This window comes from Mustela erminea, chromosome 20, assembly GCF_009829155.1.
Source record: "Mustela erminea isolate mMusErm1 chromosome 20, mMusErm1.Pri, whole genome shotgun sequence".
NCBI lineage: Eukaryota > Metazoa > Chordata > Mammalia > Carnivora > Mustelidae > Mustela > Mustela erminea.
Window position 1 is genome coordinate 1656800 of NC_045633.1, and position 14263 is coordinate 1671062.

Consider the following 14263-nt stretch of genomic DNA (forward strand, 5'->3'; position numbering starts at 1 on the left):
GTGTCTAGGGCGGGCGGCTGTGGGCGGCGGCTGTGAGCCATGGCGGAGCCGCTGAGGAAACGGGGCCGCCGGCCTCGGGGCGGCAGTGCCGGGCGAGGGGCTCGCGGGTCCCGGGGCGGCCGGGGTCGTCGTCCTCGCATCCCGCGACCTTCCGCCCCGCGCACGCTGGACTCGGAGTTTGTGGACTTGGTCAGCGACAGCGATGAGGATGTCCTGGAGGTCGCCGCGGCGCGCGGCGCGGTGGACTCGGTCGGGGTCCCTCCCGCGGAGCCCTCCGGGCCGGCCGCCCGCCGGGACGACGGCGACGGCGACAGCGACAGCGACAGCGACGGGGCGGACGCGCCACCCGCCGGAGCCGCGCGGGCACCGGTCAGGCGGCGGCGGCGGCTGCTGCTGGATCCGGGGGAGGCACCGGCCGTTCCGGTGTACTCGGGGAAGGTGCGGCGGGGCCCGGGAGGGCTGGGGCTGGGGCCGGGGCCGGGGCTGGGGCCGGGGCCGGGGCTGGGGCCGGGGCTGGGGCTGGGGCCGGGGCTGGGGCTGGGGCCGGGGCTGGGGCCGGGGCCGGGGCTGGGGCCGGGGCCGGGGCCGGGGCTGGGGCTGGGGCCGGGGCCGGGGCTGGGGCCGGGGCCGGGGCCGGGGCCGGGGCTGGGGCCGGGGCCGGGGCCGGGGCCGGGGCCGGGGCCGGGGCCGGGGCCGGGGCCGGGGCCGGGGCGGCTGCGGTGAGGCTTCTGGGGCCGGTCTGGGGGGACTAAAGGGAGAAGCCGGGGGTGGGGCCGGAGGTGCAGGGTTGGTGGACAGGTTTGGGGGATTTGGGGTTCCGCGAGCGGGAGTGTTGGGAGCAGGGAGCGCGGCTTCGGGGCTGGGACCCCGGATGCTTCCGAGAGGGGCTGGCCCAACCTGGGACTGGGGTTTGGGGCCAGTCGGGTTGGGAGATTGGGGCCCATGGCGGAGGGTCCGGGAAGCTGGGGTCATGGAAGTTCAGAGGAGCTTGGGGACCGCAGAGGGTAGGGTGAGCCGCGGATCTGGGATTTCCCAGGACTCCGAGCCGGGGGCATGGCTAGCAACCTAGGCTGGCCTCCTCAGAAGGTCTGGGGGAAAGGGGGCGTAGTCGTAAGGGCACTCCGCTTTGGAGCTTGGGCAGGCGGGGCTCCTGCCTCCCCCGGAGCCAGAGAGGACTTGGACTCGGGGGCTGGAGGAAGGAAAGAGTCCTCTGGCTTTCCCTTTTAGGGGGACTGAGGCCCTTTTGTCTTTACAGGTGAAAAGCAGCCTTCATCTCATCCCAGATCACCAGTCCCTCCTGAAACTCTGTCCCCCGGAGGCTGAGGAAGGTACGCGGGGGCTTCCGGGGAGAGGAGCCTAGTGCTGGCTTCTCTGAGGAAGATTCCTGGAGTTTACAGCCCTGTGGCCCATTTTCCCTGAGGCTCAGAGGAAGGGCATGGGAGGGCTGACTCCTGCATCCTACCCAGAACAAAGCTCCAGTCCCGAATCGAGATGGAGCGTTAACCAGGAGGCGTAGGGAACGCTGCCAAACCGCCCTAACCCCCAGCCGATGGGCACAAGAGTGTGCTAATCTACAGATTTCTAGGCCATCTCCAAAGATTCTGATTCTGCAATGCTGGGGGCCGGGGAGGAGGAGCTGTTGAGAATCTGTAACATCTGGGTACATCGGCAACAAGTTCCTTGGGAACATTCTGGAGCCAGCGTGGTGTTCTTTGAATCTTATCAGGGCTGCCAGCCTTGGTCCTCCCCCAGTGAGGTGGCTTTTGCAAACCACCCAAAGGCAAATCAAGTTTGATAAGGAAGTGATCCTGTGGGCAAATGCAGACCTTGGACCAAGACTCTACACCATGGGCAAGCGTGGTAGGATGATCAGGAGCTGATTTCGGAACCAGCTGGCCTGGGTTTGAATCTCAGCTCTACCCTCTGGTAGCTAGCTGTGTGGCCTTGGGCAGGCTCCTCTCTCAGTGCTTCAGTTTTGTCATCAGGAAGATGGGGAGAACAGTGGGTCCATGTCAAAGGATTTTGGTGAGAGTTAATCAAAGAGAATGTGTCGAGAGCCCTCTCTTGGGCTACATTGATGCTTTAGGGCGGTACCTGGAGTGTACAGGTCCAAGGGTCCCTCTGCCCTTGCCCCACATGGAGGCCTAGTAGTGCTGGGGATCTCCCAGGAGCTTGTCAGAAAGGCCGAATCTCGGGTCTCTAGCAGCTGCCACATTTATCGAGGACAGGGTGTCTCCGCCTCGGCACCGCTGACATTCGGACGGAGCCGTTCTTTGTGTGGCGCTGTCCTGGGCATTGTGGGATGTTTGGCAGCATCCTGACCTCTACCCACCAGAGGCCGGTATCACACGCGCCAACCCCCTCTCCCCCTCACTGTGACAACAGAAATTGTCTTGAGACATTGCCACATGTCCCCTGGGAGGAGAAATTGCCTCTGGTCGAGAACCACTGATCTCGGACTTATGATTATTGCTTTGTTTTTGCAGTATTTATATTTATTTTTGTGGTTAGTGATGATCCTTTGTGGGTGGCTAACAAGATGGGAAAGAGCCTCTATGTTCTAAAATAAATCTCTAGTTTCCCATTACAAGAAATCCTAGTTACAGTGAGGGATTTAAAAAAGGTCTTCAACATTATAGAGGTATGGATGGCACGATGCGATAGTGATGCCCACATGGAGGAAATTTGAGAAATACGGGCTCAGAGGACCTGCACCTACCTCTGCTTCCTTCTCTCTCTGTGCCCCGCCACCTCCTACCCCATAGTCTTGCTCTGCCCATCCAGTCAAGTACAGGAAGGACATAAGAGGAACCTTTGTTTGTTTGTTTGAAGATTTATTTATTTGAGAGAGAGAGCACACAGAGGGAGAGGGAGAAGCAGACTCCTTGCTGACCAGGGAGCCCAATGTGGAACTCGATCCCAGGATCCCCGGGATCATGACCTGAGCCGAAGGCAGACGCTTAACTAACTGAGCCACCCAGGTCCCCCAAGAGGACCGTTTTTTAAAACAATGCCAGCATCTGGTTTGAAGTTTGTTTTGTCACATAACTAAGTAGTACATTCACGTGTCATAAGGAGTGCATGCGCACTAGGTAAATACGTGTTTCCTAGGGTGTGTTTATTTTGTACCTGTGGGTGCAGCTGATCAAAGAAGTGAGAAGAGATTAAGTGAACCGCGGCTTCGCGGCGGCGGGTCCCACTGGGACTGTCCACCCTCACCACGCGGGCTCCTGCCTTAGAGCGCGACTCAGAACTTCCGCTCTGCCAGACTCCGGCTCCTGCTTTTCTCGGCGGCAGGCATTTCCCTGGGACTCACGCCCTTCCAGCACTTCCCCAGCGCTACTGCGTGTGTGCGTGTGTGTGTGTGTGTGCGTGTGCGCGCGCGTGTGCGCCTGTGGGGGCTCCTCGGTCCCCTCCTTTCCTGGGATCTCTGAAGCCCCTGGCATGCCTCTGCTTGGCCTCTTGCTGCCCTCCCTTCCTTGACCTCGTCCGCTTCCTTCTCTGTCCCCAGAGACGGATATGGCAGATTGCAGCAGTCCCCGTGCTGAGGAGGCCCCGTGTCCAGAGTCTCCCTGGAAGAAGCAGCTCAGGAGTAAGGACGCAGAAGAGAAGACAAAGGAGGCGTCTCTGTGAGTGACGCGGGGCACTGCCCGCCCCCCGCCCCAGCAGAGGGGGAGCCCGAGGGCTGGGCTGAGGTGGGCGGGATCCTGGGGGGCTCCGGGAAGGGATGCAGGGAGTGGAGGGAGCCTGCGGGCCCAGGTGAGGAATGAGGGTCTCGGGAGGAGCGCTGGGCCCTCGGGACCGCCCCTGGGAGTGGAATGGAGCATCCTGGCTTCTGACAGGTGTGGCTCTGGGGATGGCCCTTGTGCTTCAAGCCCGGCTGCCTGTCTCCTTAACTAGCTCTGTGGTTCACGTCCCTTTTCTAGAAAATGGGGATAATGGTGGCACCTGTGTCAAAATTTTCGCGTAGATTAACACTTGGCATGTAGTAAGTACTTGGTGTCCATTGGATGTTCCCAGGTACTCACCTGGGAAGTGACTTACCTGAAATGTTAGGCATTTAAAATACATAAATGAACAAATGAAGGAAGGAATGAGCGTTAGGCCTTTTCCTTGCCAATATTTAGGTCATGGAAGTATAGAAACGAGGCTTCAGATTTTCCTGACGTTACCTCCCTGTCCCCAGGATGATGTTGCTAGAAGATGCTCCCTTTTGGTTCGAGCTCTCCCGCTCTTGCGCCACAGTGGTCCATAGCTCATGAGGGGGGCTGCTGGGTTGGGGTCCCCTCCTCTTCCTCCACCCAGCCCTCTCTTCTCTTGGCAGGGTTCAAGACACCTCTCCTTTGCCTTCACCTCTGCCACGGACCAAGAGCAGAAAGCATACGCGGGCACTCCAGAAGTTAAGGTGCCAAGGGCAGGGGGCTCGCTGGGCTAGAGAAGGAAAGTTTGGCGGGTGCCGCCCCCTGCCTGACCCAGAGTCCTTTCTGCACCCCAGGGAGGTGAGCAAGCGCCTCCAAGATCTCCGTTCCTGCCTGAGTCCCAAGCAGCGCCAGGGCCAGGATCACCAGCACCAGGAGGACGAGGTGGTCCTGGTGGAGGGTCCCACCCTTCCGGAGAGCCCCCGACTCTTCCCGATGAAGATCCGGTGCCGGGCTGATGTGGTCAGACTGCCCGTCAGAATGGCAAGTGTCTGGAGGGCCGGTGGGAGAAGGTTCCCCCGAGCTGTAGGTGGAGCGAGCGCGGTGGGTGGGCACAGGGGGGCAGTGTCCCCTCCGGGCCCCCCGGCCCCGTGCCTTCGTGTCGCTCTTCCCTCACCCTGCCTTCTCCGGCACGCCGCCCACCCATCCTTCAGTACTCCGGGCAAGCATCCCGAGAGGCTTGGCTGCTAGCCCCCTTCCCTCGGACCCCGTGCTCCCCATGAGCACTTGCTTTGATGGCAGCCATCCCCACACGGGTGTCACTCATTCATTCGGAGCTCCCCCCGCTCCCCGGTGAGAGGACCGTGTTTGTAGGGAGGAGCCCGGTGCCGGAACAACGGTGGTCACGGAAGCGACCGTTGGTTGAGCCGTAACCACGCTTCGGAAGCAGCTAAACCAGACGGCGCAAACACGCAGCCCGTCTTTAGAAGCGCATCTTTGTTCGGCCGCCCTGCAGATGTAGAAGGCCTTGATTTATTTGTTATGAAAGATTTTATTTACTTGGGAGGGGGAGAGAGTGCATGTGCTGTTGTATGAGCCAGGGGAGGGGCAGGAGGAGAAGCAGATCCTCAGAGAGCAGGGAGCCCAATCCCAGAACCCCGGGATGGATCATGACCCGAGCTGAAGGCAGACCCCCTCACTGACTGAGCCACCCGGGCACCCCTGCCGAATGCTTTCAAAACATAAGAGCTCATTGCCACCGCTTGCACCATGAGTGATTTCCTGGCTTTTCTTACCGAGGCAGACGTAGCTGCCCCTGTCTGCGAGAGCTGGGGACCTGTCCAGAGCGGTCCGTCGCAGGGGCGCACGAGGTCCACTTGGCTGTGGTCTGCGCCATTGTCCTTTCCAGGGAAATCTGTGGAGCTCGCCGCTGAGGAGCTCAGCCAGTAGCAAAGGCCAGGGACACGTCGGAGTGGTGGGTGCGGCAGGGCATGTCAGGAGGTGGCCTCCTCTGCTTCTTGTCCCCTCCCCAGTCGGAGCCCCTACAGCGTGTGGTGGACCACATGGCCACTCGTCTCGGGGTGTCCCCAAGCAGGATCCTCTTGCTCTTTGGAGAGACAGAGCTGTCCCCTACTGCTACTCCCAGGACACTAAAGCTCGGAGTGGCTGACATCATTGGTGAGAGGAAGGCGGGCAGGTGGAGCCTGGAGGAGGCCTTCGCCACAGGGCGGGGATGCAGCTGGCCGGGCTTCCAGGCCCCGCTCAGGCCTGGCTTCCTGGTCCTCCTTCCCGCAGACTGCGTGGTGCTAGCAAGTTCGCCCGAGACCTCAGAGATGTCCCAAGTGCTCCAGCTGCGGGTGCAGGGAAAGGAGAAACACCAGACGCTGGAAGTCTCACTGTCTCCGGTGAGTGGGAGGCCTGGCTGTGCGTGCCTGTCCCCGGCCCTCTGCCCTCCTGTCCCTCCCACCAGTTAACACAGGGGGTTTCCCTCTGGTCCCGAGTGGTTCGGGTTCCCGCCCATCCTGGAGCCTGGCAAAAGCCCGCTGTTCAGCTTCTCTCCCCCACTGTGCCAGGAACCTTTGCTCTGGTCTCCTGACTCCTCCTGCGTAAAACGGAAAGGCCCCTTGTGACCGTGAAACCCGTCAGAGTAACTGCCAGGCTTCTAAGCGACAGTCCCCATGCTAGAGAGAATTCACGGTCAGGGGCTTGGTGAGTTGCACAGCCAAGTTAGATGAAACTGCTGCTGTAACCCGCCTTTAGCTAGCAGGGACGCGTGTCCTGAGAAGGGGGGCGACTTGCAGTGTTGGTTTCCTAGGCTTGTGTCACAGAATGTCCCAGGCCAGGTGGCTTACCCAAATGTATTCTCTTGAAGCCTGGAGAGCTGGAGTCAGACACCGAGGTGTCGCAGGCCCACACTCCCCCAGAGACCCTGGGCAGAACCCTTCCTGGTTTCTGGGGGTGGCCTGCCGCTGAATCACCCTGGTCTCTGCGTCCGTGGTCACGTAGTGTGGTCCCTGTGTGTCTCTGCGCGTGCGTCTTCTTGCAAGGACATCAGTCGCTGAGGCCCGCCCTCACCGAGTGTGTGCCCTCCCTTTCACCCGATTACATCTGCAAAGACCCTGTTTCCAAATAAGGTCCCTCTCGCACTCACCGGGGCTCGGGACCACAGAGGATCCGTAACACTTGCCCAGGGTCAGGCATCAGTAGAGTGGGAGAGCCTGGCCTCCAGCTCAGGGTCAGGCATCAGTAGAGTGGGAGAGCCTGGCCTCCAGCCCAGGGTCAGGCATCAGTAGAGTGGGAGAGCCTGGCCTCCGGCTCAGGGTCAGGCATCAGTAGAGTGGGAGAGCCTGGCCTCCGGCTCAGGTCATCCTCAGTCCGTGTGTGGTCTGGGCTGGCTGCGTTGGGGGACAGATGCTGCACTGGGATGTGAGGAACTGGGGCTTGCAGAACCTGCCTGACCCAGAGCCCACATCCTGAGCCTTGGGCTCCGTGGCCCAGTCCCCTAGAGAGGAGCCCAGCTGTGCTGGCTTCTTTGTCCACTCGCCTTCCCTTGTGGTCTCCCTGTCCCGAGCCCTCTGTCCGTCTCTACAAGTTCTCAGCCCCTCCGTTCAAATTCTTTTTTTTAAATAAGATTTTATTGTATTTAAAAAAAATTTTTTTTAGGGCGCCTGGGTGGCTCAGTGGGTTGAGCCGCTGCCTTCGGCTCGGGTCATGATCTCGGAGTCCTGGGATCGAGTCCCGCATCGGGCTCTCTGCTGAGCGGAGAGCCTGCTTCCCTCTCTTTCTCTCTCTGGCTGACTTGTGATTTCTGTCTGTCAAATTAATAAATTAAAAAAAAAAAAAATCTTTAAAAAAAATTTTTTTAAAAGATTTTATTTATTTGTTTTGACAGAGAGAGATCACAAGTAGGCAGAGAAGCAGGCAGAGAGAGGGAAGCAGACTCCCCACCGAGCAGAGAGCCCGATGAGGGGCTCGATCCCAGACCCTGAGATCATGACCTGAGCCCAAGGCAGAGGTTCAACCCACTGAGCCCCCCAAGCGCCCCTAAAAATTAAAAAAAAAAAAAAGATTTGTTTATTTGATACAGAGAGGGGCAGGGTTGGGGGAGAGGGACAGGGACAAGCCAACGCCGCGCCAAGGATGGAGCCTGATACGGGGCTCGATCCTACGACCTGAGCCGAGACCCAGGAGTCAGACACTTAACCCACTGACCCACCCAGGTGCCCCCTTAAGCTTTGTTATTGTTTTTTAAAGATTTTATTTATTTATTTGACAGAGATCACAAGTAGGCAGAGAGGCAGGCAGACAGAGAGAGGAATCAGGGTCCCTGCTGAGCAGAGAGCCCGAGTGGGGCTCAATCCCAGGACCCTGAGATCATGACCTGAACCGAAGGCAGAGGCTTAACCCACTGAGCCACCCAGGCACCCCTTAAGCTTTGTTTTTAAGTAATCTCTACACCCAGTGTAAGCTCAAACTCACGACCCCAAGATCAGGAGTCGCGCGCTCTCCCGACAGCCCGCTAGGTGCCGCCCCCTCTTTTCAAGTTATTAACCTTCATTTTTTTCCTCTCTGTCCAGGACTCTCCTCTCAAGAACCTCATGTCCCGGTACGAGGAGGCCATGGGACTCTCAGGCCACAAGCTCTCCTTCTTCTTTGATGGGACAAAGCTTTCAGGCAAGGAGCTGCCTGCTGATCTGGGTATGGAATCCGGGGACCTCATCGAGGTCTGGGGCTGAAAGCCCCCCTCCCTATTTGGAGGCCCAACCTGGACTTGGGGAGAACAGCTGCCCCTTTTGGCCCTATATGGGTTTATCCTTAAGCTGATGCAAAATTGAGCAGTGACCTTCCCCCTCCATTGACCCTGGTTTCAAGCCTGTAGTTCCCTGGTTAGCTAAGTGGTGGTTGTTGCCACCCTGGGGGGACTGTGACTCCATCTGCGTGGTCTGTTGCATTGGCAGCCCCTGGGACCCAGAGAATGTGTTCCTCACCCCCAGCCTTTCCTTCCTCAAAACGTCTGTTGTACGAAACCGCTCCATTTTAGAGCAAGTAGGGGTGCGGGGGTGCGGATTCCAGGCCTGGGATTTCTGCCTGCCTGAGACCCACAGCGGCCCTCAGCGGGTTCGGATGAAGCTGGCTCGAGGCACACGCGTGCTCCGTGGGGGACTAAGCCGGCTCACACACACGGTCACACAAGCAGGGCGGATGGCGGGTCACCCTTCTCTACGACAGTGTGGATTCTCAGCCTCGAATGTCTTCCTCACCCCAGCACCCCTGAGAGCCAGGCTTCCTGATGCACACGCGTTGTTAAAGGCACAATAGAGCACATCCGAGCTTTTCTGTGTGGCTCTCGGGGTGCTCGTCCACGAAAGGCTTCTCCGGGCGTAGGGCGCTGTCTTCCCTGTTTTCCTGTCGCGCCGAGCGCCCGTTTCACTTTGAACATGAATGTATCCTTGTCAGATGTGCTGTCACGTGGGGGGATATACTTCTGCGACACGTGGTCTTACTCTGCTGCAGACCTTGGGCTGTTTCTTCTCTTGTTCAACACATGTCGCTCCTCCGTGCACTTCGGTGCCGGGACCGCTCCGCAGAGTCCCACACGTTGTCCTAGGGGCAGACAGCTGGGTGCCTCCAGCTCCCGGGCTCGTAAACAAAGCCATGATGACATCTTCCGTGGGTCCCTTCCACGCTTGCGTGGAACGTTCTCCGGCATAGCCGCCGGGCATGGTTCTACCGAAGCTTTCTTCCTGTTGGTCATTGAGCCTCCCCTGAGGGGTCCCCACCAGGACTTGTTGCCGCCCCGCTTTCTCGTTGTTGCCGGTCTGGTGGGTGGAAGGTAGTGGCGTGTTTCAGTGTCCATTCATCTGATCGCCAGTTATTGGGGAGGATTTCTTCCCCTTTGGGGATCGCTTTCTGTGCACTGCCCTGATGGGTGCAAACAGCGCTCAGGACGGCACTCGTGTCTGGTTATTTAGGGGGTGCCCTTCACCAGGCAGAAACACTCCATGTTAATGTAGGAGTGTGAACTGTTTTGTGCTCTCATTTGTTGCTTTTTGTTTTCTTATTTAAAAGTAGTTTAGATGGTTTATGTTTCCTGCGGTGAGCTTGTCAGCTTGTCCTTTAACCTTTAGGCCGCGAGCTAGGGCTGAAGTCCAGTCAGTAAAGCCCAGTGTGCACGTTGGCTGGCATTGTCTCCTGCATGATGAGCCAGGGGTTCTCCTTGGTCGATTCCAGGCTGCACTCGTTGCTGAATATTGAGGGGTACTTTTAAACCGTTTGGTTTCACCTTCACATGTGAGATCCAAGTTTTGTTTTCACCCCAAAATGAGCCAGTCTTCTCAAGTGCTGTCTACCAATAAAGCCATCAATAGTCCACTGATACGTGGTATAATTTTGGCAAAAGTATGTCACTTTCTAAAACCTTTCGTTGGAATACAACATTCCTTTGACCTTATAATATGAGAAAAACAGAAAGAAGCCTGTATAACATTTAAATAATCCACAATATGGTATAACTTTCGTGTTTTTTTTTCAGGATCTTTTATATCCATTAATGTTTGGACACATTAAAAATGTGTATTCAGTCTTAGCCAATAAACGGGAGTATACTCACCTTGTGTCTGCTTGAGGATTTCTGTCTTTGTGGCCCTCGTGGGACCCTGCTACGGCCCCACTGACTGAGACCATGAGTTGTCCCCTTGCCTTCATTCCTCCTCCTTCCGGAGTCACGGCACCCCCGGTGACAACAGCTCCTGGCAGTCTCTGTCGTGGCCGCGCGCCAAATTGGCCTCGTGGGTGGAAGTCGGGGAGGGATGCGCCTCACAGGGTGTTTCCAAAAGTGGCCAAGCGCGAACCCCTCTCCTTTGGTTTCTTCCTGCTGCTGACAGGAGGTGATCTTGGGAAAGGAAGCCACGTGGGACAGCACAAGGAGAGAAGGAGCCCAGGTCCCACCAGCCCCGCACTGCTGACCTCCAGGCTTTCACGGGAAGGGGACATTCCATCCTGTGTAAAATCAGTGCTCTCTGAGGATTTCTAGCCCCAGGCTGTGTCTGTTGCAAGCCATATTGTAGAGACCCCACAGTTTGCTCAGGTTTCTATCCAGGAGTGGAATCGCCAGTCACTGACTGTGCTTGCCCCTGTCTGCTCTTTCTTCGGTACCTGCCAGATTGCTGACCAAAGTGACTGGACCTCCAGTGCTAGAAGATTCCAGTTTCTTCTTCCCCAGGAGGGGAAGAAGGCTCAGGAGGAGATGAGAAATACAACTCATTTTATTTATTTTTTTAATATTATTATTTAAAAAATTTAAAATTTAAATTAAAAAAAAAAAGATTTTATGTATTTATTTGTCAGAGAGAGAGGGAGCATAAGCAGGCAGAGGCAGAGAGAGAAGCAGGCTCCCCGCTGAGCAAGGAGCCCTATGTGGGACTTGATCCTGGGACCTTGGGATCGTGACCTGAGCCAAAGGCAGCTGCTTAACTGTTTGAGCCACCCAAGCGTCCCTATTTTTTATTTTTTAATGATTTTATTTATTTATTTGGCAGAGAGAGCAAGAGAGCACAAGCAGGGGGAGAGGGACAGGGAGAAGCAGGCTCCTGGCTGAGTAGGGAACCCAATCCAGAACTTGATACCAGGACCCTGGGATCATGACTTGAGCCGAAGGCAGGCGCTTAACCGACTGAGCCACCCAGGCACCCCTAGAAACCACTCATTTTATTTTTATTTATTTATTTTAAAAGATTTTATTTATTTATTAAACAGAGATCACAGGGAGGCAGGCAGAGAGAGAGGGGGAAGCAGGCTCCCCACTGAGCAGAGAGTCCGATGCGGGACTTGATCCCAGGACCCTGAGATCATGTCCTGAGGTTAAGGCAGAGGCTTTAACCCACTGAGCCACTCAGGCGCCCTGAGACCACTCATTGTGAAAGAATTTGTGTGTCTTCTATGATGAGAAAATTATTCATCCTTTTGATCAAAGGATCACTTGGCAGGTGGTCTTTTTTATTTCGTTTTTAATTTTTATTTATTTTTAAAGATTTTATTATTTGGGAGAGAGTGCACAAGCTGGGGTCAGGGTTGCAGACAGAGGGAGAAGGAGAAGCAGACTTCTCACTGAGCAGGGAGCCTGATCCAGAGATTATGACCTGAGCCAAAAGCAGACACTTAGCCAACTGGGCCACCCGGGCGCCCTTCCAAAGAGTTTATTTTTAAGTCTTCTCTACACGCAATGTGGGGCTTGAATTCACAGCCCAAGATCAAGAGTCGCATGCCCCATGGACTGAGCCAGCCAGGAGCCTCACTGGGTGGTCTTTTTAAACTCTTCCTGAAAACAAAACAAAACAGAGCAAACAAACAAATCTCTCCTAATTAGAAACAAACTTTCAAAGCTAGAGTGGGCACACTCGGTGCCACATACCAACGTCGGTACTTTTCATGATCTCATTCATCCTTCAAGCGCCTGCAAGGTCGGTGGTGGTATTACTCCCGTTCCCCAGAAGAGAAAAGGAAGTTCAGAGCAGTGAACCCGCCCCAGACCTCACTGGCACCCAATGCAGAGCCAGATGGAAGACCGGGTGCGCCTGACCTATGATGAGAGCAGCGCTTCTCATACTTGAACCCTTGAGCCCGGGAGCTTGTGAAATGCACACGTGTGGTTAGCATTAAGCCACGGGGCCCGAGACGCTGCATTTCCAACGAGCTCCCAGGTGTTGCGATCAGGTCGCTGACCACACTCGGAGGAGCAAGGTGCAGTTGTTTTTTCCCGATAGCTTCACAGCTTCCCGTCTCCCGACCCTTGTCATTCCTTCTGTGAGGTCCCCCCGTGGCACTGGTCATGTCCTCTTGTGTGCGTCCCAGCTCAGCCCGGGACCCGGGGCTGGCTTAGCACACTCTTCCATGCATTGGTCTCTGCCTCCCCTGCTAGACTGTAAGCTCCTTGGAAACAAATACTGTGATCTTGTTCTCCAGAATCCCCAGCTCGGTGTCAGATGCCTCTTAACCCCCATATCTGCCCCATCGCCCACCCAACTCAGCTGCCCCAGACGAGCGGTTCCCTCTCTCCATCCCACCCTGGAGCAAGCTGCTGCCCGCAGCCTAGTCCAGTGCCTGACAGGTCAGGTCAGCCAAGTACAGTGCACCCAAAGGGATCTTCTCAAATGCAAGTCTGAGTTTATTTTGATTTTTTAAAGATTTATTTATTTGAGAGAGTGTGTGTGTGTCTGAGCAGGGGGAGGAGCAGAGGGAGAAGAAGACCCCCTGCTGGCCAGGAGGCTGCGGTGGGGCTTATCCTCGGACCCTGAGATCATGACTCGGGCAGAGGCAGACCCTTAACAACTGAGCCACCCAGGTGCTGCCCATATTTCTTTTTTATCTTTTTATTTTTTTTGTTTTTAAGATTTTATTTTTATTTGCGAGAGAAGAAACACAAGCAGGGGGAGAGGGAGAAGCAGGCTTCTCCATGAACAGGAAGCCCGATGCCGGGCTTAATTCCAGGGCCCCGGCAAGACCTGAGCCCAAGGCAGATGCTTAACGACTGAGCCACGACTTTGCAAATATTTTCTCAGACTGTAGCTTGTGTTTTCTTTTTCACAGGTGCAATTTTACATGTGTATGGATATCCGTCTCCTCCAGATAAGCCTCCTGAGGGTAGGGACTAAATCTGCTTTGCCTGACTCCTGGCATAATGCCAGTCACATAGTAGATGCTCAGTAATCGTTTGTTGAGGAAATTCAGGGACTAGACTGTGATCTGAAGTTCCTCTCGGCCTCCTTCCCTTAGACCCTCGGGGAAGGCCAGGCTCAAGTTTATCAAACATGAAATATCATCTGGGGTGATGCCAATGAGGGGGTATTCATGACTTAAATGGCTTCTGATAAGACCTCTTGGGGATCCCATGCTCTCCCCATGCGACTCAATAATTTCAGTAGAAGGGCTTAGAAATCTGCTTGGAAGAGAGGTCTTTTGGGCACCTGGGTGGCTCGGTCAAACGTCTGCTTTCAGCTCAGGTCATGATCCCAGGGTCCTGGAATCATGTCGTTGATGGGACACCCTGGTGGTGGGGAACCTGCTTCTCCTGCTACCCCCCACCCCCATCACTTGTGCTGGGTAGCTCTCTTTCAAATAAATAAAAATTTTTTAAAGATTTTATTTATTTGACAGACAGAGATCACAAGTAGACAGAGAGGCAGGCAGAGAGAGAGGAGGAAGCAGGCTCCCTGAGGAGCAGAGAGCCCGATGCGGGGCTCGATCTGAGGACCCTGGGATCATGACCTGAGTCGAAGGCAGAGGCTTTAACCCACTGAGCCACCCAGGCGCCCCTCAAATAAATAAAAATTTTTAAGTGAAATTATTTTTCTTTTTAAAGACTATTTATTTATTTGACAGAAAGAGAGAGATCACAAGTAGGCAGAGAGGCTGGCAGAGTGAGAGACGGGGAAGCAGGCTTCCTGCTAAGCAGAGAGCCCCGTTCGGGGTCGATCCCAGCACTCCGAGGTCATGACTTGAGGCGAAGGCAGAGGTTTAACCCACTGAGCCACCCAGGAGCCCCTCAAATAAATGAAATCTTTTAAAAACGTCTTTTTAAAAAATCTTTTTGAAAAAGGATTTTGCTTATTTACTTGAGGGGAGAGAGC

General features: G+C 55.7%; 1 protein-coding gene across 3 annotated transcripts; it reads left to right on the forward strand.

Moving 5' to 3' along the window:
• Positions 1-9357, forward strand: NFATC2IP (nuclear factor of activated T cells 2 interacting protein). 3 transcript variants are annotated; one of them, XM_032328040.1, is made up of 8 exons: positions 1-438; positions 1256-1328; positions 3512-3629; positions 4325-4405; positions 4496-4682; positions 5672-5816; positions 5934-6043; positions 8216-9357. In XM_032328040.1, exons 1-8 carry the CDS (start codon positions 40-42, stop codon positions 8372-8374), a joined length of 1272 nt encoding a protein of 423 aa, XP_032183931.1. In that variant the 5' UTR covers positions 1-39; the 3' UTR covers positions 8375-9357. The 3 variants fall into 3 exon arrangements, with proteins under 3 accessions (XP_032183931.1, XP_032183932.1, XP_032183933.1); XM_032328041.1 differs by having other exon boundaries at positions 1-369; XM_032328042.1 differs by lacking the exon at positions 8216-9357 and adding an exon at positions 6212-6830.
• The last annotated feature ends 4906 nt before the right edge of the window (positions 9358-14263 follow it).

Excerpts from the sequence above, each read along its gene's own strand:
- NFATC2IP (XM_032328040.1), top strand. The coding sequence starts at position 40 with ATGGCGGAGCCGCTGAGGAAACGGGGCCGCCGGCCTCGGGGCGGCAGT. Across the intron at positions 439-1,255 it reads TTCCGGTGTACTCGGGGAAG|GTGAAAAGCAGCCTTCATCT; the intron begins GTGCGGCGGGGC and ends TTGTCTTTACAG. Across the intron at positions 4,406-4,495 it reads CGGGCACTCCAGAAGTTAAG|GGAGGTGAGCAAGCGCCTCC; the intron begins GTGCCAAGGGCA and ends TCTGCACCCCAG.